This window comes from Manis javanica, chromosome 4 (assembly GCF_040802235.1).
Source record: "Manis javanica isolate MJ-LG chromosome 4, MJ_LKY, whole genome shotgun sequence".
Lineage (NCBI taxonomy): Eukaryota > Metazoa > Chordata > Mammalia > Pholidota > Manidae > Manis > Manis javanica.
In genome coordinates this window covers 160067667-160091382 of record NC_133159.1, presented here as the reverse complement: position 1 = coordinate 160091382, position 23716 = coordinate 160067667, and the positions used below count along the sequence as shown (strand labels likewise).

Below are 23716 nucleotides of genomic sequence, written 5' to 3'. Positions count from 1 at the left end.
TTTAACAATAGCCAATTAATTTTCAAGAGAAGATAAAATGTCAATAAAAGATGGTCTACTCTGATATGCATTCATTTGTTCAAAAGCATTAGTTAAGTGTTAAATCTAAGAGATGAGTGGGAAAACCCACCAGATTAGAGGGAGTAGGGGCAGATTCCAAAGGACCACAAGACATGCACTCTGCCCTTGAGCAGTTCACAGCCTAGTGAAGGAGGAAACAATTACCAAGCATTTTGAACCTCACCTCAAGATTGTGAAGAAATAGAATTTTTATGAATCTATATATTTTAAATGCCATTTATTTAGCAGCCAGGGTTGGATACTACTTCCTCCAAGCTTGTAGAAAAATACAGTTAAAAAAAAATTTTGTACAGCTGAAATTTATTTTGTAAATGTGTTATTGTAAAAAGCCTAAATGTACTGCTCCTGGGACTCCATTTTTTTATATATCATGCTTACTAGGAAGTGACCACATGCATATACAAATGCGTTTCCAGCTACGCACATTGTGTCCTCCAAAGCTCTATCGCAGTGCTGAGCAGCTGGACGTTGCCCAGGTATTTATTTAGAGGCTGACGGAGAAGTTGAAAGCAAAGGAAAAAGCAAAAGATGGAAAGGCAGAAGCAGATGCCTCTGACAGCAGCTGTCAGGGAACAGAGTCCAGCACAGAGGGCTCTGCCCTGGCAGCAGAAAACTGAAGCAATGGGCATTGTGCAGAAGTAAGAAGACAGAAAGGGGCACAGGAGGGACACAGGACATGGAGAGTTTGCTTCTGGGATAGGCACATTCATCTAGCCACTTTGGGCAGTGGAGGGGCAATTCAGCCTGAAAATAGAACAGTCATTGAAGCCATTATATGCAGCTCAATAAGCAAACATAGCACCCAAAGACATGTGAACTTTGGTTACAGATAAAAACTACATCACGGCTTTGAAAGTGATCCACACAGGTCTCTTCATGCTGCCCACACTGTCTGTCCCAGGGAAGCTACTGGAGGAAGATCAGTAGTTGGGCCCTGTATTCAAGGCATTTGAAACACATAAATGCTCAATTCGGAGGACTAGACTATCACTACTACAATAGTTATGCAGGACACATATTCAGGACTGGGAAGTGAAAAGCTCTTACTGTCAGAAAAGGTTCATACTGAGACACAAGCTTACTTGGATAGGGTATGTGAAAATTAAAAAGGGGAACATCACTATTTGGAGTCTGGAGGCTAGAAAGGGTAGCTGTACCACTTCTCAATTGCAGGAAGAATTGTCAATTGCCCACTCAACAGAAAAAAAATGGTGAACAGGAAGGAATCATCAACCACAGGCGCCAACAGGAAAGGAGATACATTGCAGCTCAAGAAATTGACAACCCCTACAATTCAGCCAATGAGAAACTGCCATCACCCTGAACTCTTGCTTTTTCTCCAAAGGACTTTCATTCATAATAATCCTTCCTAACTTCTTCTTCCTCCTCCATAAAATAAAGTTATTTTCCTTTGTTTGTTGAACTTGTCTAGGGCTTTGATGTCGCTTGCTGGTTCTGAATTGCAATTCTCTTATATTCCCAAATAAGCCCATTTTTTTTGCTGGTAAAATAACTGACAGCCTTATTTTTAAGGATAACAGGTAGATGTTGAAAACCAAGCAGAGGAATTTCTGTAAACACTTGCTTCTTCCATCATCAATTGCCCTTTGATTTTTCTACTTACCACCTCTTCCACTTTAGTACTTATCAGAAAATGCTCCACATGATTATAGCACCATCTCTGATAAGGATTTAAAATCCAGCATATAATGCCTTCCCATATAATACATTATCCTAAAGAACATTTTTTAACCAATTCTGGATATTTCATACAAATAAAAGCCTAAAATGTGTGCCCTTTGTCTGGCTTCTTTCACTTAGTGTAATGTTTTTTCCAGGCTCCTCCATGTTGTGGCATGTATCAGTACTTCATTCCTTGCTGTGGCTAATATTCCATTGGATGGATATACCACAAGTTGTTCCACTCACCCATTGATGGCTGCTTTGGTTATGTCCATCTTTCAGGTATTATGATTGGTGCTGCTCTCCATAGAGACCGAAAGCAAACTGATGGTTACACAGGCTGGGGGAACAGGGAAATGGGGAGTGACCACTAAATGAGCTCAGGCTTTCTTTTTTTATTTTTTTTTTATTTTGGTATCATTACTCTACAATTACATGAGGAACATTATGTTTACTAGACTCCCCCCTTCACCAAGTCCCACCCACAAACCCCATTAGTCACACTGTCCATCAGCATAGTGAGATGCTATAAAATCACTACTTCTCTGTGTTGCACAGCCCTCACTGTGTCCCCCACCACATTATACATGCTAATCGTAAGGCCCCCTTTCTTCTTCCCCACCTCTCTCCCTCTCTTCCCACCCATCCTCCCCAGTCCCTTTCCCTTTGTTAACTGATAGTCCTTTCTTGGGTTGTGTGATTCTGCTGTGTTTTGTTCCTTCAGTTTTTCCTTTGTTCTTATATTCCACATATGAGTGAAATCATTTGGTACTTGTCTTTTTCCGCCTGGCTTATTTCACTGAGCCTAATACCCTCTAGCTCCATCCATGTTGTTGCAAACGGTAGGATTTGTTTTCTTCTTATGGCTGAATAATATTCCATTGTGTGTATGTACCACATCTTCTTTATCCATTTGTCTATTGATGGACACTTAGATTGCTTCCATTTCTTGGCTATTGTAAATACTGCTGCGATAAACATAGGAGTGCATCTGTCTTTTTCAAACTGGAGTGCTGCATTCTTAGGGTAAATTCCTAGAAGTGGAATTTCTGGGTCAAATGGTATTTCTATTTTGAGCTTTTTGAGGAACCTCCATACTGCTTTCCACAATGGTTGAACTAATTTACATTCCCACCAGCAGTGTAGGAGGGTTCCCCTTTCTCTACAACCTCGCCAACATTTGTTGTTGTTTGTCTTTTCAATGATGGCAATCCTTACTGGTGTGAGGTGATATCTCATTGTGGTTTTAATTTGCATTTCTCTGATGACTAGCGATGTGGAGCATCTTTTCATGTGTCTGTTGGCCATCTGAACTGTCTATTCAGCTCCTCTGCCCATTTTTTAATTGGATTGTTTGCTTTTTGTTTGTTGAGGTGCATGAGCTCTTTATATATTTTGGATGTCAACCCTTTATCGGATCTGTCATTTATGAATATATTCTCCCATACTGTAGGATACCTTTTTGTTCTATTCAGGCTTTTTTTTTTGAGGAGATGAAAATAGTTTGGAACTAGACATATGTGTTGGTTATACAACACTGTGAATGTACTAAATGTCAATCAACTGTATTTTTTAAGGCTAATTTTATGTTACGTAAATTTCACCTCTACTAATTTTTTTTAATTTCAAAGCCTCTACTGCCACATCCCTATAATATGAGTTAACTACAAATAGAAAATATTACACATTTTTTAAGTAGATTGCCTATAATCTTGCAAGTAGATTGGCTATAATCCTTCACAGCCAAGGTTGGACACTACCTCCTCCATGAAACCTACTGGGGAAATAGAATTAAAAACAAAATCTTCTCCCTGTCCAGAAATCATCTCTCCCCAAAGGCAGCAGAGAAAGAAAACACTTTCATTATTGAATAAGCATTCAATCAGAACGTGATGTACATCACAGGCAATCAACTAAGAGAGAGCAAAGACAGAAAAGAATCTCACTCCCTTATACAGCCCCCCAGATAGACACCATGATGCCTGGGTTCTTAAGATAAACGATAACTAGTCCTCAAATAAGGACTTGACAGCACCATTTGTCACACGTAGTTCATCTTAACTTTACTTGTAATTAGGGCCACCATCTGTGCTCACTAATAGGTTTTACATAAAGAAAAAACTATTTCCTCATATCTTTGGAACAGGAGGTAGTTTTGGAGAGAAGCTCCTGCCATCCCACAGAAATGGGGGAAACAGAAGTGCTATTTCCCTTGGATGTCTATATTCCAAAGAGATGGTTCCCAAGTCCTTGAGAAAGACATTCTTGGGTTCTAAAGCTAGCCCAAGGATTATTTAGCTTTTAAACAGATTTACTTACATTTCAAAGAGACAAGGAATGTGCAATTGCAAGGTTTCTAAGGCATATGCTCTATGAAAAGGGCGGCTCTCTTTCCTTGTTTTCAACAGGGAGAATTAAGCCTCTTATTTTTAATTTGTATTTGCCCTTACATCCCCTCAGGAAAAGTAACTACTCCTTCCTGGGAGGTGCTTTTCTGTGAGCCTTCCAACTTTCTACCTTGAATTGAAGCAATTCAATAGAATTAGTGTCTAGTTCCTCTCTGCATCCCCCTGGTGCCCAGCACTCCACCCAGAGTCAACATTCAGAACAGGCCCAGGAGAACAGGAGAGAAGTGGGGGATGCAAATGTTCTGTATCTTGACTGTATCAATATGCATTCCTGGTTGTAACACTATCCTATAGTTTTATAAGATGTTCTGTTGGGGGAGCTAAATAAAGTGAATGTGGATCTTTCTGTACTATTACAACTGAAGTTCCAATTACCTCAAAATAAAAAGTTTAATTAAACATTAAAAAGTCCCTTGAATGAATAAACTGTGTATTATTAACCAGCGAATAATAATTACAGAATACTATAAAGAGAATACAGACCTCACAGCTGTATCTCAGGGGAGGGGTTAAGCAGAATTCAGGGATCCCTTTAGGAAACTACTGGAACACCTCTCAGGAGGCTAAAAACTGCTGTGCAGGGCAGAAAGCCTCTGAGAATGGCCTAAGTAAAAAAAAATTTTAATAAAATAAAAAAGTTTCAAGGGAGGGCAAAAAAAGACAACAAAGCTGAAATTCAAGAAAGGATGAATCCAGATGCAAGGGATTAAATTGTCTAGAATAAACTAAGATGAAAGCAAAATGACTAAGATCAGACTCTCTGGGACACTTAATAGAAGACAGCAGGGCCAAGGTCATCAGTTTGAGAAAGGAGGTTTTAAAATATCAGTATTTCAAAGACAGGAAGGGAAGTTAAGGGAACACCTGTCAAATCGGTGAGGGAGATGTACTTGGGACCTAACAAAGACCTCTCTTCCAGGGATCAGTAAAGAAAGGCAAATATTGCAGCTCAAGTGGGATGCATTCGCTGGTTTTAGCCTAAGAACTTTAACTTCAAAGGTTGGGACTTAACTAAGGCACCCTCCAGATGAAAGGGGGATGGAGAAAAGGAAATTGAATTCCTGAATAGTTTTGTTTAGTGCTTATAATCTGCAAAGCTAACAATAGGACATGAATTGTATTTGTAGTACACCACAGCTATGTATAATTGGTATCCTAAACTGACCTCACCTTCTAGTCATGCTCATTTGTAAGCACCAAGTATCTGTGTGTTGGGCTGCAACAGGCAGGTAGGAAGAGGAAGTACCGTGGAAGATGCCAGAGAAAACAGGACCCAAAGGCAGTCCTTGAGTAGAGAAAAAACCCTGCTTTGTACTCCCGAATAAGCCCATTTTTTTTTTTTGCTGGTAAAATAACTGACAGCCTTATTTTTAAGGGCAACAAGTGGATGTTGAAAACCAAGCAGAGGAATTTCTGTAAACACTTGCTTCTTCCATCATCAATTGCCCTTTGATTTTTCTACTTACCACCTCTTCAAGTTTAGTATTTGTTTATCAGAAAAGCATGAGTTCACTGTCTGCCAAGACCATGTCTGCATGTGCCCTATATCCTGCTTAGTCACTCCATACAAAATGTATGCACAGGATATACGGAAATGCATGTAAGTATTGCTTATGCACCTCGAAACATGCTGAAAAATGCCGACAAACACGTTTCAACACAAATCTCTTTGTCTAATTATATTTTTAACCAATACCTGAAACACAAGATTAAACCATATCATGTGGAGGCATGCTCCTATGAGTAGAAAAATCAACAATATAACAACAAAGAGGATAGACCAGTAGAGTAAAAGCCTGTCACTAAAAACAATTTTTAAAAATTATAAATATCACATTCTTATTTGCTGACTAATTATGCATCTATAATCCTATTGAAAAGCATGACTGATTTTAAAGAAAGAAATTCACAATATCTTAAGCTGCTAAAGAAATTACACTTAATAAACAAAATAATATCCATGCTGTAGGGGGTTATCCCCAAAATTAAAAGATCAGTTGGACTGATATGTTTGTCTAAAGAAAAGAGGCTCATATTTGCAATTGCCTCGAGGAAAAATCCGCTTAATATTAACTTGTATGGCCATCATTTCTATCTGGTGTGCCTGTTGAAATAAAATCTGATCACAGCATTTCTGTGTTGGACAGGCAAAATATTAAATCAATTAGGATTTGTGACTTGTATACAACAAAATTAGATACTTTAAAGGACATCCAAGTGCATTACATAAGAATAAATTAACCCATTATTTTCCTTTCAGTATTTTTCTTCTTTAAAGCTAAACTCCATTCTACCTGTTTTGTTTTCTCATTCTTCCTCCCTTCCCTAACCCACATCCAGCCTTCTCTATTACCCACCACTGTACCTTTTCTCCACTCTCAGCCCCATTTCCTTTTTTTCTGGAGTGTGTGGTGAAACAGAAAATGAAATACGTTTAATAAACGGAGATTGTTCTTTAAAAAAAAAAAGGCTAAACTCCAATCTTAAAAGAGATATTATTAGAATGAAGTCTTGCCATTTGCAATAACATGGATGAACCTAGAGGGTATTATGCTGAGTAAAATAAGTCTGACAGAGAAAGACAAATACCATGTGATTTCACTTGTATGTGGAATATAAAAAACAATGAACAAAGCTGAAATAGACTCACAAACAACAGGCTGGTGGTTGCCATAGGGATGGAGGGGGAGGATGGATAAAATAGGTGAAGGGGATAATGAGATACAAACTTCCAATTACAAAATAAATTAGTCACCGGGATGAAAGTAGAGCACAGGAACAATATTGTCATATCTTTGTATGTTGACAGATGGTCACCTACACTTATCATGGTGAACATTTTGTAATGCATATAATTGTCGAATCACCATGTTGTACAAATGAAACTAACAGAATATTGTATACCAACTATACTTCAATAAAAGAAATTTTAAAGCACATGCCCAAAATTAAAAAAAAAAAAAAGAGCTATGTTGTTTCCCCCCAAAGGTTAAGGCCAAAGTCCCAGCATATCCTCAGTAAAAAAAAATCTACCAAGGTGGAGAATGGGTGCATGCCTGACTTGCTTGAACTTACGAACACTAAAAACGGGGGCAGGGTGGGGTGGCAGGGAGGGGAAAGGGGTCATGTTTGTGAACTATGTATCTGGCTCCGGCGGTACATCACACACCCCCATCCCTTTGGGTAAATAGATTACTCGGTGTTCACTGCCTCTGGGGAGAGAGAAACAGACACCAAGCCCTTGGTCTTAGAATGAAGAGGAACCAGAACCCGGGTGAAACACCCGGAAGAAACACCATTCATTCTGCTAATACTTCCGTATTTATCATCTGCCGTCTCAGAGCCAGGCGCAGAGCTCCAAAGTGGTGATAGAGCCATGAACGGGGCACACAGGTCTTGGGTTTATGTTCAGAACAGAACCCTCGAGAATGGAAGAGACTTCCCTGGGCTACAGGGATTGGGGAGTGAGGAGGAGGGATGGTGAGACGGGGCAGCAGTGGGCTCCCGAGAGAAGAGCCCAGGCCCCGCTTCTGAGTCAGAACCCCTGCAAAGAAGAAAAATGGGAGGGAAATCTGCAGACCTGACTACGTAGGAGCGCAGCACCCTGCTTCTTGTATTGTGGCCACAGGAAAGGAAAAAGAACCAAATAGGTTATGGTTGTAGGTGTGTCTGGGCAGATGGAGCCACAAGCAATCTACGTGCCACCGGCACTCTGAAGCATCAGAATGGCGCTCAAGCCCTCAAGTGTGGAAGGAAGTATGGAAAAGAGCAGCTGGATGCTGTGAGGGCAAGGCTCAATTCTGCCTGTCAAAATACAGAAAGAGATACACAACCCCACTCCCTTTTCATAGAACATTTACTATGGAAACCTTGTAACTGCACATTCCTTCTGTCTTTGAAATAGAAGTAAATCTTTTAAAAAGCTCAATAAGCTTTTGGCCAGCTTTACAACTCTCCATTACCTCCCATACAAAATCCAGCCTTCATAGCCTGCCTTCCACAATCTGACTCTGAACCACTTCTTTTTCAACCATTTCCTCTATAATGCTTTCTCCATCTTGTCTCCCCACCACCTGCCCCAAGAAGTCACCTCTCCTCTTCAGAACTCCTCTAGCACCTTTCTGCACCCAGCACACTTCTGTGCAAACAGTAGCCATCCAATAACCAACTGAATGACTGGCTTTCAGTCTTGAATTCTGACTCCCAGGGGTCAGGGAGCTCACTTTCAGGAAGGTCCCTAGAGCCAGTCTCCTCAGCCACAGTATTTTGGCAGTACTGAGGTGTGTTATAACTAATTTATTCCTATTGATAAAGTGCAACATTTTCAAATGATTTACTTCTAATAACTGGAGTGGGCTCAAGCTGATCCTTGTAAGAATGACACTCCTGCTTATTTGCATCCCGTTATGATTTCTGAAGCATAAGAGAGCATGTGTAATTACAGTTAGTGCCCTGAGAATTGCATGGACCTGCAGTTCCATACATGCCACAGGGTTCAATGAGCTATTGTTACTGATTTTTTTTAATAGAGGGCTATATTTTTGAAAAGTAAATTAGCAATATTTTTTCCTTGAAAAATGAAATTTGAGATCTTGAAATAGTGAACTTGATTATTCACATGTTTGCAGAATACCTTTCTAAATTCTACTCCTCCCCCTGATCTTATAGAAACTTAGCACTGTCTCCTTTAATCTAGGATGCACATGGAGTGTTTCAGGCATGGAATGCTCATTTGTATGAGGCAGTGGGGCCCAAATATTAGAGGTGCACTGTTCAGGACAGTAGCCGCTAGCCACGTAACTATGGAGCCCTTTAAATGTGGCTTGTCCAAACTGAGCTAAAAAAATACACATTGGAATTCAAAGATAGTTTCAAAAACAAAGAATGTAAAATATCCCATTAGTATTTTATGTTGATTACATGTTGAAATAATTATATCTTGGATATATCAGGTTTAATAAAATAAACTATTAAAATTAGTTTCGCTTGTTTCTCTTTATACCTCTCGATAAGGCTACCTGAAAGTTTTAAATTACATATATATTTTTTGCATTTGTGGCTCACCTTGCATTTCTGTTGCGAAGTCCTGCTTTAAGGCGTGGAAATACCTGGGAGGCGTGTTTAAAATGCAGGTTGCAGGACCAGACCTCTGTGTAATCCCCTTCAGCTCTCTGTAGTTCAGGCAGACATTAGCAAGAGCTACATAAAGTAATGATTGTAACTCTTTTCTTTCTTGTTCCTCCTCCTGCTACCTAGTGCCTGATAATCTTTATACTTCTCACCTGCAATTACCAAGAAAGAGAATCAGTTTGGCCTAGACAATCCTAAGTGACTGTCTTCAGTCACAGCTGTGATCAGGCTGCCTCCTAGGTCTCTGACCATGTACCGGCTGTCCTTTGGTCTGGCGTCCATCCCCAGCCCAGTCAATTGTGGTTGCAGAGGAGGGTGGAGAAGGCATGGGTCAGGTGAAACTGAGCATAGGAATGGCCTGGAATCCCCTCTCAGCCGGGGCTGTGGGTGGCCAGATTGTTTGGAGGACACTGTGGGAAAGCCCAGCACAGACTGGCCTGGAGATGGCAGTGAGTTCATTCAGAAATTAAAAGGACATGATGCACATTCAAAGGCCCTGGGAGCATCAGAGCCAAAAATTGATTATTTCCTAAACTGCTCTCTGGATACAGTTCAAGTGGCCAAGTCACTCTGCAAATAACAATAATGATAGATCTATTCTCAAAAACATTTCAGCCACATCTAACAACTAGCTGGCCAGATTAAACAAGGAATTTAGGTGTGGAGAGAGAATGCAGAGGCAGACCAGGCAATATAAGAATCATAGCCAAGCAAACAAACTTCCAGTCCCAAGGTCATCAATAAATTACATATAACCTTGGGCAAGATGCCCTACCCCTTCTGCCCAGGCTTGTCATCCTTTCTAGGATTGTGAAGACTGGATGGGATGATAGATATAAAGGTGCTTTATCAGTAAGAAGGTTGCACAAATGGTTATACTTACAAGTATGAGTTGTCATTAACTATATGCTTACTAATGAAGGAGTAACCCCACAATGAATCTTTCCTCCGTGAATGCACCCTGCCTGGGACCGTCTGGTTGTATTTCTTTGGCCTCATGAAAATGTTAGAAGTGTTCACTCTCAGCTCTCATACTTTATTAGCACTTATTTCTAGTTATAGCTTCATCTGTAATATGCCTTAAGAAATTTACCTCACTGCATCAAAACCTGCCATCAGGCCAGCAGCCTGCCATGAGCCACACATCATGCATTTAAGGAGTATGGTCAATCAGTTTGATGGTGAATGACAACTCTCAACTTAATCTGATGGTAACTTTGCCAGTAACTTCCAGAATATTCAAGATTTACAACATATTCCAATGGCAGGATTTCTGTTTAAATAACCCAGATGGTGAGAAAAACTGCAAAAGAAAATTTTAGCTATCATGTTTTGGACCCAAATTTATTTCCATGCAAAATCTTGGGAAAACAAAATGTGATTTTCTTTATGTTATGCCCCCTTTCCTTTTCATAAGATAAAATTAACTTTTTTTCCTTCAAAAGTGCTCAATTTTACAGAGAATCAATTCAGGAATACTAAGGATGTTCTCCTTTTACTGTTCCTTTATGGAGAGTCTGACACTTCCATTATATCGACAGCAATAGGAGGAAAGGGTTTGCATAATTGATTAGAAGCAAGGGAATTTCCGTGGCTTCTGAAAAAGGAGCTCTGCGTCTTTAAGGCTCCACGGAGCTCTCTGGTCCCGACGCAGACAGGGCAGCTCTGCCGCAGCAGCGACTCATCCTATCGATAAGGTTCAGTTAGCCAAGGTGGAGGATGGGAAAAGAATGGAGCTGTCCCAGCTACTCAATGAGATCAGGGCAAACTATGAAAAGCTCCTCACCAGAAATCAGATAGAGACCGTGCTCTCAACAAGGATCCAGGTAATGATTTCATACAGACAGGCACCTTCCAGGATAAGGAGACAATCCATGTCTATCCAATTCCTGTCCCGGCCTCTCTGAGGTACAGTATTTCCTTTTCAATGCAGCATATAATGGGGAAGGAATTTAGGTTTAACTGCAATGTGGCTGGGATTACAGGGGGAAAATGCTGTGATTATACTGTTAAATGGCCATTAAATAAATGTTGATCGATGCACTTGATTTTTATATCAATTAGGAGGTTACTATTATTAACAAAACATGGGGCCACCATACAATAAAATGGTACACTCTAACCTCTTTTAGACATCCTTCAGGAAGGAGCATTTCAAATCCCCTTCAGTGATATTACGGAGCTATTTAAACAGATAGTTTAAATAATATTTTTTAAATGACAAGCTTTATACTAAGATTTATTAGCTTGCACACTTTGTAGAAATAAAACTAAGTAAAATATTTCCAAAAGGTTTCTATCATCTTTTCTAATGAGCTCAGTTGTATGCCAGATTGTCATAAATAGAAATTATCTGAGATGTGAACATTGCATTCAGAAACGATATAAATTGGGACAATCAAAAATTCCCTAAATGGAGAATGACTTTCCATTTAGACTGTAGATATTTGCTTTTGAATGATAAAATGAGAAATTTTCATTTTCAATACAAAGCATGAAATACTTAATTTAAAAACAAAGAGCCAAGTTAAGTAAGGACTAAATCTTAATTTCACAGACTTATTTTTGTTTTAAAGTGACAGTCACATTTAGGAATTAATTAAGGTTTCAAATCTTTAAACAAATGTACAGATATTTTGTAAGCAAAGATCCAAAACATTCAGAGATTTTTTTCTTTTTAGTTCACCTATCATATTTGAGTTCAAATTTAATTCCAAGCACCGAAATAGAGCAAAAAGTTAAGAATATTACCAAAAGAGAAGAAATTATTGCTAGGAAATCACAGGACTTTATGCTATTAACAATTAATTTTTAGTAACATTATAAACTTTACCTCTGGGTAACATTTTCAGTCTTCATAGAGAATGATCAGTATCCTAGATCAAGCAAAGTCGCTGGGATATTGATTTATGTATTGGAGTAGTTCACTCACCCTTTACAAAGAGAAGGACAAAATGCATAGATGACAATTTCTGAAAATTATAAACATTTGTAGAAATACAGTTATTTAGTTTATAAGTTCACAATACTGAAATGAGAAAATTAAAGTGAAAAGGCAGGATTACATACAGTAAGTTTTGTTTAGAGTCTTTTTAACATAAAACTGCTTTAGAAGGTTTTTTTCATGGAATTCAGAAAGTCATCAGCAATAAATAAAAGAAAGTCTGATTAATTATTATAAAATAAAGAAAAATATTATTTTAGTTACTTATTGCTGTGTAACAAACCACCCCAAAATTTCGTGGGTTTAAACCACCATTGTATTCTCTCTCATGATTCTATGGGTTGACTAGGTTCAGTGGGTGTAATTCTTCTGATGCGTGTGATGTTGGCTGGAACAGTGATCATCTTGGGGCACAACAGGGCTGGGACATCCAAGGTAGCTCACTCAGTGTGTCGCACACCCTGGCGGGGGTTTTTGCAAGGCTGGCTCAGCTCAGAAAACTGGGGCTATCTCCCTCCATCTGGCCCCTCTACATGATCTCTCTACCAGGGTTTCCAGACTTCTTCCATGTTAGCTCAGGGTTCCCAAAAGCATAGAAGTGGAAGTTGTCAGGGCTTCCTAAGGTATAGGCCCAGAACTGTCACTTCCACCACATTCTACTGGCTAAAGCAAGACACAGATCAGCCCTGATTCAGTGTGGAAGGGGACCAAACAAGGACGTGAATTTGGGGAAATGTGGTTCATCGGGGACCATCTTCAGAATTGGCCTCCCTACCACACAAGTCTCACCGCCAGTTCCCTACACAAAATCCAAAAAGACCACTATATACCCACGTTTTTATGTTTTTCTATTTCCTAAGTTCCTGACATCCTGCTCTGGATGTGGGTTGCTGTGTGACTTTGCCAACTTAACAATAAGAACAAGTGATACAACAAACCAAAAGAAATGTATGAATTTTGTTGTCTAATATCTTGCCCTGAAGTTCATTCATAGATGTCCATTTACTCCAATGTTTCCTGTCTAAAAAACATCTATTATACCATCAAATTAAGTATTTTTATTTTAAAATGAAGTTTTATAAAAACATTTAAAAATTGTAATTTTTGCTTCAGAATACCACAGTCAGTTCCATACATTGCTCCTTCTGCTCTCTTGGGGGCCAAATGTTGAGAATTCTGTTAAAAGATACTTTCATTTAATTCAGACATCAGCATAAAAATATTTAAGGCTGAATAAAAAACATTCCAGTTGTTACTTAATATGATATTTAGAAAACAATCTTTAAGGATGTCATTTTTTGCTACTTCCCTAGATATCCCAAATAAACATCCCTTCTAAAAAGATCATTTTGAAGAAGATAAATCAACGGTGGGTTCTCTGAATACAGCAGTCTACTTTAGAACCTCTAATGCCTACAATAACTGAATTCTCTAGATTATTCACAATATACTTTCCAGCAGTATTTACTCCATGTCCATATATCAGTCCCAAAATTTATCTCTTTAGGGTATAGATGTATATCTGCTTTTATAAAGCAGCCTACAAGAAAATAAGGCAGAGGAGAGTAGCTAATTTTCAACCCTTCTTCCTCAACGATGCCATAAATAATGGAAAGTTAACAATAGGTCTCCAACCCAGGTCCTGCAAGCTGTTACTTTTCCTTACAATAGAAATATTTGTCTGCATTTCACAGACTGTCATAGTAGGATGGGACTTCGGAGGTTCATCTTATATCTGAGAAAACTGAGGCTGAGAATGCAACTGACTTCTCATCTATTTGATTAATTAGTAACTAAGCACTAGGACACACATTGGTAACCTTACAATTTAAAGGGAAAATGCTTTGCTACTTATATAGCTTTTCTATGACGTTTAAATGTCCCATTTTCAAGAGTGCTCTTTGTTGTTGTGCTCTTGTTGTTGGCTTTCTTATAGCTAGAGGAAGATATAAGCCAAAAAATGGACAAAGATGAAGAGGCTTTAAAGGCAGCTCGGGCAGAACTCAAGGAAGCGCGACGCCAGTGGCACCACCTGCAAGTGGAAATTGAATCTCTCCAGGCTGTGGTGAGAATGATCTCAGAAGCGACTGGCCCATTGAGTCCCCAGCTGTTACCTGAGTAAGAGAGAGAGAGGAAGAATGCCCATTACCTTACAGAGAGAAATGCAAAATCAAGGCCACTGAATTTTATCCTTGGTCCTACTTCAACTACCCTCTCCCTCCACCATGACAATGGCTATTATCAATTTACTCAAGGTTTAGTTCATGCCTCTGGAAATGAGGATATCCTTGCTTATCCTCCTGGGGTTCTCTAATTGTTATAGCGCAGGAACTCGACCTTGTCATTATCCAAAGCCACACAGTGGGAAGTCTTTTTTCCATACCACTGAGACTGCCAATGGGAAAAAATACTTAAACGCTTTCCTAAAATGCCTTTTATAAGCAGTCTGCTCTGGCTTTGACATTAAATATTCTCTATTTCCAATATTTAAAAAAGCAAATAAGTCAGTGACAGTAAGTTAGTCACACTGCAGTGTTAAGTTCTTTTGTTTTTTGGTGTGTGTTTTTTTTGGCCACAAGAATCATCACGGGATTCCTTTGAAATAGAAATCTCTCTAGCCGTCTATATAAGGTATGGATGATTTTTCACATTTGGGTTATACACAAAGCTATAAAGAAATACGTCTTGCATTAGTGATGGTGATTACTGCAACCTTTTTAAGAAAGAAGAGAGCGCAGTAGAATGAAGACATTGCAAATCGGATTTCAGAAACACATTTTGTTTCCACTGATTTACTGATAAGGATCTATATGAAACAGGAAAGGGGCCTTGAAAACTCCCTGCAAGCCAGTGAGCAGCATTACCAGATGCAGCTGCAAGACCTAGAGGCCGTGATTGAAGGGCTAGAAAAAGAGCTCCAGGATGTAAGGCACGGCATCGAAAAGCAGCTGCAAGAGCATGAGGCGCTTCTCAACACGAAGATGAGGCTTGAACAAGAAATAGCCACCTACCGCCGCCTCCTAGAAAAGGAAGAAATCAGGTACCTAATTCCATAGTTAACGACAAGTGCCCAGAAATACAGCACCACTTATGTCATCGTTGATGTAGTCAAAGAAATCAAATCTGAAAAACCCATCATCGTCATGGCACCCACACTGAGTTCCTACAACAGAGCAGGATTGATTAGTAGGCATTGCAAAGAACCCCTGGAAGAGCTATTTCCAGCCTCCCCAAATCATGAGCAAAATAGCCAAAGCTGGGGACATTAGCTGCAGCAAAGAGCACATCAAGCCTAGAACAAAACGTAAACAATTCTCAAACACTACAAAAATGACTTTTCTCAACTCTCTCTCTTCCCTTGCCATTCATTTTTTTTAGAAGTCAGTACCTTCTATGACCACCCGCAAAGAAAGCTTGGAAAATTCACATGTTATTACCACACACCCACCCTACTCCCACGGTACATCAAACACTAAAATAAAATCATAATCATAATCATAATGTGATTAGAGCACAACCAGGGAAAGCAATATTGTTCTGAGTACATGATTTAAAAGCCTTGCAGATGTCCTGATAACCAAAGGTATCAAAAGAGGAATTCTTATAAATTCACCCAGTTTCATAATCTGCAATTACTTATAAGGTCATAACAGCTTTGAACACAGCACAAACTCCAATTTTCTATGTTCCCATGAAAAGAAACCTTTATTCCCTCTGCTCCAGTATTGTGAGTCCCCTATAAAACTAGATGAAACTACTTTAGCCTATAAGTCTTGACATTTTCTGTATCTTCGAAAAACACAAATTGAATTTAAAAATACCACCTACTAGCTGAGGGAAACTGGGCAAGTTACTGAACCTCTCTGTGCCTCAATTTTCTCACCTATAAAGTGGGAATGATACTACCTACCTCATAGGATTGCTGTAAGGATTAAATGAACTAATGCTTGTAAAGTGCTTAAAACAGTGCTAGTTAAATACATACACTCACACACATGTTTTTCATTATTAAATAAAATAAATGGTTGTGAATTTTATTGAATGCATAATCATTCAAGATGTTGATAAAGTGGTTTTTAATAATCTTTTAATACAAGAACTTTTTATTATGCTATATTTAAGGTATACAGGAAAGTATCAAAAAATATAATGAATTCCCATGGATAGCTTAAGAAATGTAACATTTTTAATATTGTTGAAATCCCCCCAAACTCCACCTCTAAACTGTATCTCCCTATCTCATCCCTCTCCCTCAGTCTAAGCTGGCTCCCAAATTTGATGCTTATTTGTTTTATACATTTATACATATTAATATGTATGTATCCCTAGACAAAAAATGAAATTGCTTTGCACATTATTTAAACTTTATAAAATGAGCTACAACTTAACTTCTTTTCCACTCAATGTTATACTCGGGAGAGTCATCCATAAAGATACAGTGTATACGTAGTTCATTTATTTTCACTGCTACATAGTGTTTCCATTGTTTGAAAACACTAGTTTATCCATTCCCTTATTAGTGAGCATTTGTCTTAATTATATGCTAATACAATGTTGCTCCTATAATAATCTTTCCCATTTCAGGTATTATGGCTGTATCCAAGGAGGGAAAAAAGAACAAAAACCTACCACAAGTAGAGTTGGTTTTGTTTTACCTTCAGGTAAGTTTCTGACATAAGTAAACTAACTTGAAAAGTGAAGTGCCATTTATAGGGATGATAAATAAGTACTCTAAAGTACCAAAAAATACAAGCAATAGTGGAATAAAATTTGACATAAATTGACTTGAATAGTACTTCAACATTGTAATTCAATATTTCATAAATAATGTTTCACAGCCATTATAAATGAAATATCTTTTTCAACAAAAGTCCCACAAAAGTGTGAGAACGAAAAAGTGGAAACAGTGACCAAACAGGCCATATTAAATGGAAATACCGTAAAGGAAAGCACCGAAGCTCATGGAACAATTCAGTAAGTAAAATAATTTTGACTAAGAATAATAATAAATATATGCAAAGAAATTAATTTCATTCGAGTCATCTCAGTAAATCTGTGAATGTTTCCAAACCTAATTTTAATATGCTGTGATTTTTAATCTGACATGAATAAACATATATAAACAAAATGAAGGTGCACTCAATGCTTAATTCACTGTTTTTCTAAAAATATAACCAGAACATGGAAATTCCATAGACTTCCTTAGAAATTATATTCATGATTTCTGAAGTATGCAAACTATAAATTCCACAATGTAAATTGTGAATTACAACTTAAAATGTGAATTTTAAATTATACAAATTTGATTTCTTTTTGATCTGGAATACATATTACATAGTTTAAAATTTGTCTGTACTTCTTCATATAGAAAGGCTTATTTTATCATTTCAGGACAGAGAAAGTGGATGAAGTTATTAAAGAATGGGAAGGTTCCTTCTTTAAAGATAACCCTCGATTAAGGAAAAAATCTGTTTCTCTTCGATTTGATCTTCATTTAGCAGCCACTGATGAAGGGTGTTTACAGACTAAGCAGGATAATCTACCAGATATAGAAGTCAGGCTTATCATGAGAAGATCATGCAGCATCCCCTCTATCAAACCTCCCTCAGCAGATAAGTAATCCAAAGACAATATTTGGCTTGATATGAAAATGACATTAGGATGGACCAAGGTGGACCATGCTGACCGCCTTCTGTCCCAGAATGTAAGTTATTAAGTGCGTATGTTATGATCTACGTGTGGTTCTCTCCCCAATTAAAAAAAAATGAAATAAGGGACAAAATTTCTTTGAGTCTAATTATGGATGTATTTTTTGGAGAAGGGGAGCTTAAAAATAGAATCAGAAATTCAGTATGGTTTCTACTTTATTTACTCTCCATTTTTTATTTTATTTACTCTATTTTGTTTACTCTTATTCTTCTTTTTCCCTTGAAATTGTATCAGAAACTATAAGCATTAAGTTGGCTTATTTAAGTCTTTGAAATTTCACTTAGTGGCTGAATATTCTAAGGAAAAGGGAATAATAGTTTGTTTAAATGTGATCATATTACGTTAGAATCATATGTAGTTATTCATCATTATTCCATGACTGGTTATTTCTATAAAGATTTTTCTACTGAAAAAAGAAAGTATAACAAACTTTTAACTATAAAACAAACTTTTAAAGGTGACTCAGTATTCACTGAACGAAAATGTTGTCTTTTGAGACAATCATTTGCACTTAGAAAAATGTTACTTTCCGTGAGCAGTTCTGAACAAACTACAGAATGCAACCCCAGGGCTAATTTGATGATTAAATAAAATTAAGTTGATCTTCATCTGAAAGGTTTTTGTAATAATTATCTAATTTCTAGAAAAGTTACTTTATTCAAAGAACTTTAAAGGTTGTGCCCTCCCTCCCCCACAAAAAAATCAGAAGGCCAGCTGCACAAGTAAAACATGAAGTTTGTTACTAGTTACTAGAACAGACTTATCCAACCTATCACTATCCCAACTTTTCCATCTGTAAACTTAAATGTGATTAATTTGAGAATTTGATGCAAACATTAGATATTTGAAAGTATTATAAATATTTCTTGCAATCATCTATGTGAATTACAATAACAGTATTGGTATCTAGGCTAAGACTATTTGCAGGATTTAAGTTTTTAAATTGTTCAAACTGTGATAAATACGGACAGAAAATATATTTGTGAATAAGTCAAGTATTGTTGCAAAGTTTTTTAAACAACCTAACTTGTTTAATACAGGTATACTTATTTTAAGAACCTAAATAATAAATACCTGTTTTACAACATTATAAGTTTATAGGCTATTTTTTTCTAAGCAAAAAAAAATGTTGAGTATAACCGGCCATAATTTTTTCCCAGCTAAGGTATCATGTAAGGGCTACAGCTATGTTAGCACTTTAGTACAGCTTTTGTGATCTCTTTCTCCTCTATTTCAACTAGAAAGAAAAATGTATATTTTAACCAGAAGAAAATGATGTTAAATCTTTAACATATTACAAGGATGTAAAATGTAAGATTTTCTTTAAATTACTTCAGATTTCTTTTAGCCTGGCTTATTTTATTTAATGAAAGGAATGATTTTGTTTTGTCAAGGATAAACAGCATCTTAAATGCTTATTCTTGCATAAGCATCTGACCTCCTGACATAAACATCCTATACGTAAATGTTTTCATTCAGTATTAGTTAAATGTTACTAACTTTATTAAAGCTTTGAAAAATGCAATCATATAAACTATTGTACTAAAGTTACTGTCCTAAGCAACAGTAATCACAGTAAGCAATATATCTAGTGTGATCTATATGCAGTGTTAAACACAGTACTGGGCATCATGAATGTAACTGCTTGTTATAGGAATTCCGCTATGCAGCTATTGTGTGTATGACATGTACATTTTAAATACAGTACTTGAATTTGTAACAGTTTTATTTGCTTTGGGGCATTTTAAATTGGGATATGAATTTACCAAAGTAAATGATACCACTACAATAAAAAATATATGTATATATATGAACTCTGAAGTTGCATCTTATTTGAGTTTGACACATTTTATTAATTGTCCCAGTATTGTTAGTTCACTTGGGGAAGAAGAAAACTAAAACCACAGGGAGAGGGAGCAGTTTTTATACTATTTTTTACAAAGAAAAATTAAGAATGGTATATTCTAATAAGCGGTATACTCTAATTTCAAAAATCAGAATAATCCCATAATCCTGGGGAAAGTATAACAGTAGCCACCAGTGCAAAGTGCTTACTCTCCTGGCACCGTACTTGGCACGCTCATATGTAATGTCCAGTCCCTACAACAATCCTACAAAATTTTATCCTCATTTTATGGAAAAATAGAAAGTAATGTTCTTCAGCCTCTTAGCAACAGTTCAAATGCATGCTTCTGTAACAAAACACAAAAATGAAGAGTAATTCCAAGTATTAACAGTTGTAGGATCCCAGCCTGGGGCCTACACTAATTACCCATATAACCAGAAAGGAATCACCCAAGTCCCCTTGAAGCCTCAATTTTCACACTTGAAAACAAAGGGAAAGACGGTGCTTGGCAATTAATTCCTACTCTGCCTTCCTCACAGAGTTGTTTGAAATAATATACATGTGAAAGTATATGACAAAGCTCTGCTCAAATATACAATGAAATGTAAATGAAAATTTTCACTGGGAGAGAATTTGTGAGGACAATTATAGCTGATAACGATTAAGGAATAGTTCAAAACACAATTAAGAGAATTTTTTAATTCTTCAATTGCTGCCAGCAGAATGATTCTTTCCCAGTGAGTTACCCAATTTGAATTGCTCTGCATGATAGTTTTTAAAGTACAAAACTGTTCTAAAGCCAAAATATGCTTAAATTTATTTTAAAGTTTCAAATGGAAACATATTATAGAACATGGGCCAAAATTAAACTTTAATTAAGTAACATGCACACACACATTACTCTAATTATCAAAACATGAAATCAAAGGAAATTAATTACCTGTGGAAGGGGCAGAATTTGGTTTTAGGTTACAAATCGTGACCAGCATGTACACACAGACTGAGAATATTCATGGACATACTGCCAATAAACATTTTTAAATAAGGTATAAGTGCAAATCAGTACAAGCCTCTCCAGTTTCTCTCACACATACTTAGGCCCTAGACCAGGGTTGGCAAACTTCCTCTGTAAAAGCCCACATAGCAAAAATTTTAGGCTTTTCAGGCCATATGAGTCCTGTAGCAACAATACAATTCTGCTCTAATAGCTGAAGGCAGCTGTAAATAGGCATGGCTTTGTCCTAATAAAGTACAAAATAGAAAGCAGCCTGGATTGGGCCTGAAGCAGTTTGCCGACACCTGCCCTAGACTCTCAAATTATCTAATAGACCTTACTGATTCTCCAGGGCCATCCTGTTTTCAAACACTTTCATTCTTTTCCACATCATGTGACAAAACTCATGTCCAAATCCTCAGGGTGTTTTGAGGGCAACACAGAAGGTTACAAAAGCAAACCATACTTTGTCAAATTCTACAAGACATTATGAACACTGTGTTCTAGAAATCTGTATTTCAGTATTTCACAACTATTTCTAGTGACAAAAACTGAATATCCATAACTTCTGCTGTCACAGAAAGTACTGAGAAAATTAGCTTATTTCTCCATTTTGCCTATAACCAGACTTTTTATCAGCTATTTGGCTCAGGCAAAACTGTCCTCCCTTTCTCTGTTTAAAGAAAAAAAAAATCCATTTTTAAAAACTTCATTAGAAAATACTAAAAATTACATGGCCCAGTGGTTGGATCAAAATCTTTCTGGAGTCACAGATCTCTCTGGAAATCTGTTAAATTACTAACCCTCTGTCTGGAAGAAAAAGAGGGAAAAAAAAGCACAGAAAAAGTGTGTATAATTTTAAAAGGTTCATAGACCTCCTAGAGCTATTTTGGATTACCTAAGTGTCCAAGGACTGCAAGTTTTTCTTGAAGGTTTTCCTCTCCCATTTTCTCCTTTTCCTTCTTTCTTCCATAGTTCTCTTTCTGCCCCTAATTCTGTCTCTCTCTCCAGTTTTTTTGCATAGTGCTATGGAAAGAAATCAAAGAGAACTGGGCATGAATCCCAGTTTAATCCTTACTAGTTTTGGCTTCCCTCTTTTGTGGAATGAACTCAAGAAATATGGGTAATGTTAGAGAATAAAGCAGGCCAATTCCTGGATCTAGCTGCCAGAAAGAAAACTAAACCACTTGAGCTAAGACTGTCTCAGAGGTCTACCACTAGGTCCTTGTGAGGGCTCCCAACATCTTTATAGTTACAATCATTTAGTCATATTAATGAAGTATCTTGTATTTTCCAAGAATAATCAAGATTTCAAAAGCCTGTCTGTGGTCCCCATACATATCGCTGTACGTGCAAGGCCAGATGTGTGCTGAGTTTGTTTTGGGGGAAAAAACAAAAACAAAAACAAACAACACTGTGTAAGTAGAGTCTATCTTGCTGGATATTTTATTCAAATTTTCAGTAATTCCTTAAGGATTAGGAAAGAGATTTTTTTCCATTTTACTTTGTCTATATTCTTCCTTTCATAATTTTGCAGATCTTCAGGAAAGGAGAAAGAAATGGAGAAAATGAGATAACCATTAATTCATCCCACAAACACTGAACACCTGAATGTACCACTCGCTATTAGATGCCCCCACCCTAAGGAGCTTGTATTCTCATAGGAAGAAAAAGACAAAATAAATATATAACAAATATGAGTATGTTAGGTGGTAACAAGCTGTATAGAAAAACAAAAACCAAAAAACACAGATAATGAATAGAGTGGAGACTGGGGAAGAAGTTGTGACTTTAAATAGCCCAGAAAAAAACCTACTGAAGTGACATTTCAGCTAAGCCCAGGAGGTGAGATATCAATGTCACTGATCCACTCCTTTCCTTTCCTTTTCCACCGTGCTTGTGTCAAGACATTCCCACTGCAGCTTTTGTTCAGAGGGCTGCCTAGAGAGAACGCAATGAGCATCTGCCCCAGTATTGCACCTGCCCAATCCGCCAACCCACAGGCAGGGAAGAGTCCAGGGAAAGGAAAGAAGGTACTGGGATCCCTGCTGAGGCCTTCGTGTATCTTTTACATACATGCCTTTATATAAAAAGGCAATTTAATGTACATTATCTCAAGCCCCACTCAGGCTGCCTGTTACCCTTTAATGACCTCTCTTTTAGTCTTTCCCTTCAATATGCTCTCCAATTGCACTAATCCCTATGAGTGTAAAAATATTGAAGGTGGAAGTATTGGACAGTGTGTCACTTGTCTCTGGCTTTGCAGACTTCGCAGACATGCCCTAGTCCCTGCAGGCACACCCAGGACCGTGGCCAAGAGCAGCCCAAGAATTCTATCAGTCACTCTGAATGTCAACACTGTTTCAGGTAATTACAGTTCCTTCCCGCTCCAGAGTTCCCCACTTAGGCCAGGTGTTTATGTTCAAGGAAGGGGCTACTAACTGGTAAACCAGGTAAACTGGTACTCATGATTTAGCGTTAAGAGCCCTGGAGTAGACCAGAAGGCAGTCTCCAAACACATTTATAGAGCATCTAACAATGAGTCAAGCCCTCAGTAGGCACTGGCAACACTAAGATGCCAATGCAGGCGACTGAGCCTTTGCTTTCAAGGCCCTCATAAAGCTTGGAGGGGACAAACGCAGTGCGATACAGTGGGTCGTGTACAGGCTGAGATAAGTTATCAAAGAACCGAGGGAGTTCTGAGGAAGGGTACGGGGTGGGGAAGGGGGGGCAGTTACAAGAGGGCGTCCCAGAGTGGATTTGTGCTGTATCCGGAAGGACAGATGAGTTTACGCGGAAAGTGGGGAACGGTGGTTCCCAGCGGAGGGAACCAATGAGCCAAGGCAGCGCTGGGCAGAGACCAGGGACCCTCTCACCCCCGGCGCTGCAAGGGCACAGAACCTGGGGCAAAGGGGATTAAC

At 37.9% G+C, this 23716-nt stretch overlaps 1 protein-coding gene and 1 long non-coding RNA gene across 3 annotated transcripts; one reads left to right on the top strand and one right to left on the bottom strand.

The window, feature by feature from the left end:
• On the bottom strand, nucleotides 1-23511 carry LOC140849131 (uncharacterized). Its single transcript, XR_012130763.1, has 4 exons — nucleotides 21694-23511; nucleotides 12136-12235; nucleotides 9237-9454; nucleotides 1-2104 (listed from the first exon to the last, which is right to left on the bottom strand). It is a non-coding gene; the product is annotated as an uncharacterized lncRNA (long non-coding RNA).
• On the top strand, nucleotides 10925-19734 carry KRT222 (keratin 222). 2 transcript variants are annotated; one of them, XM_017645214.3, is made up of 6 exons: nucleotides 10925-11128; nucleotides 14183-14311; nucleotides 15066-15286; nucleotides 16831-16907; nucleotides 17085-17220; nucleotides 17638-19734. In XM_017645214.3, exons 1-6 carry the CDS (start codon nucleotides 11033-11035, stop codon nucleotides 17864-17866), a joined length of 888 nt encoding a protein of 295 aa, XP_017500703.1. In that variant the 5' UTR covers nucleotides 10925-11032; the 3' UTR covers nucleotides 17867-19734. The 2 variants fall into 2 exon arrangements, with proteins under 2 accessions (XP_017500703.1, XP_036878535.1); XM_037022640.2 differs by having other exon boundaries at nucleotides 10975-11210.
• Nucleotides 23512-23716: the final 205 nt, after the last annotated feature.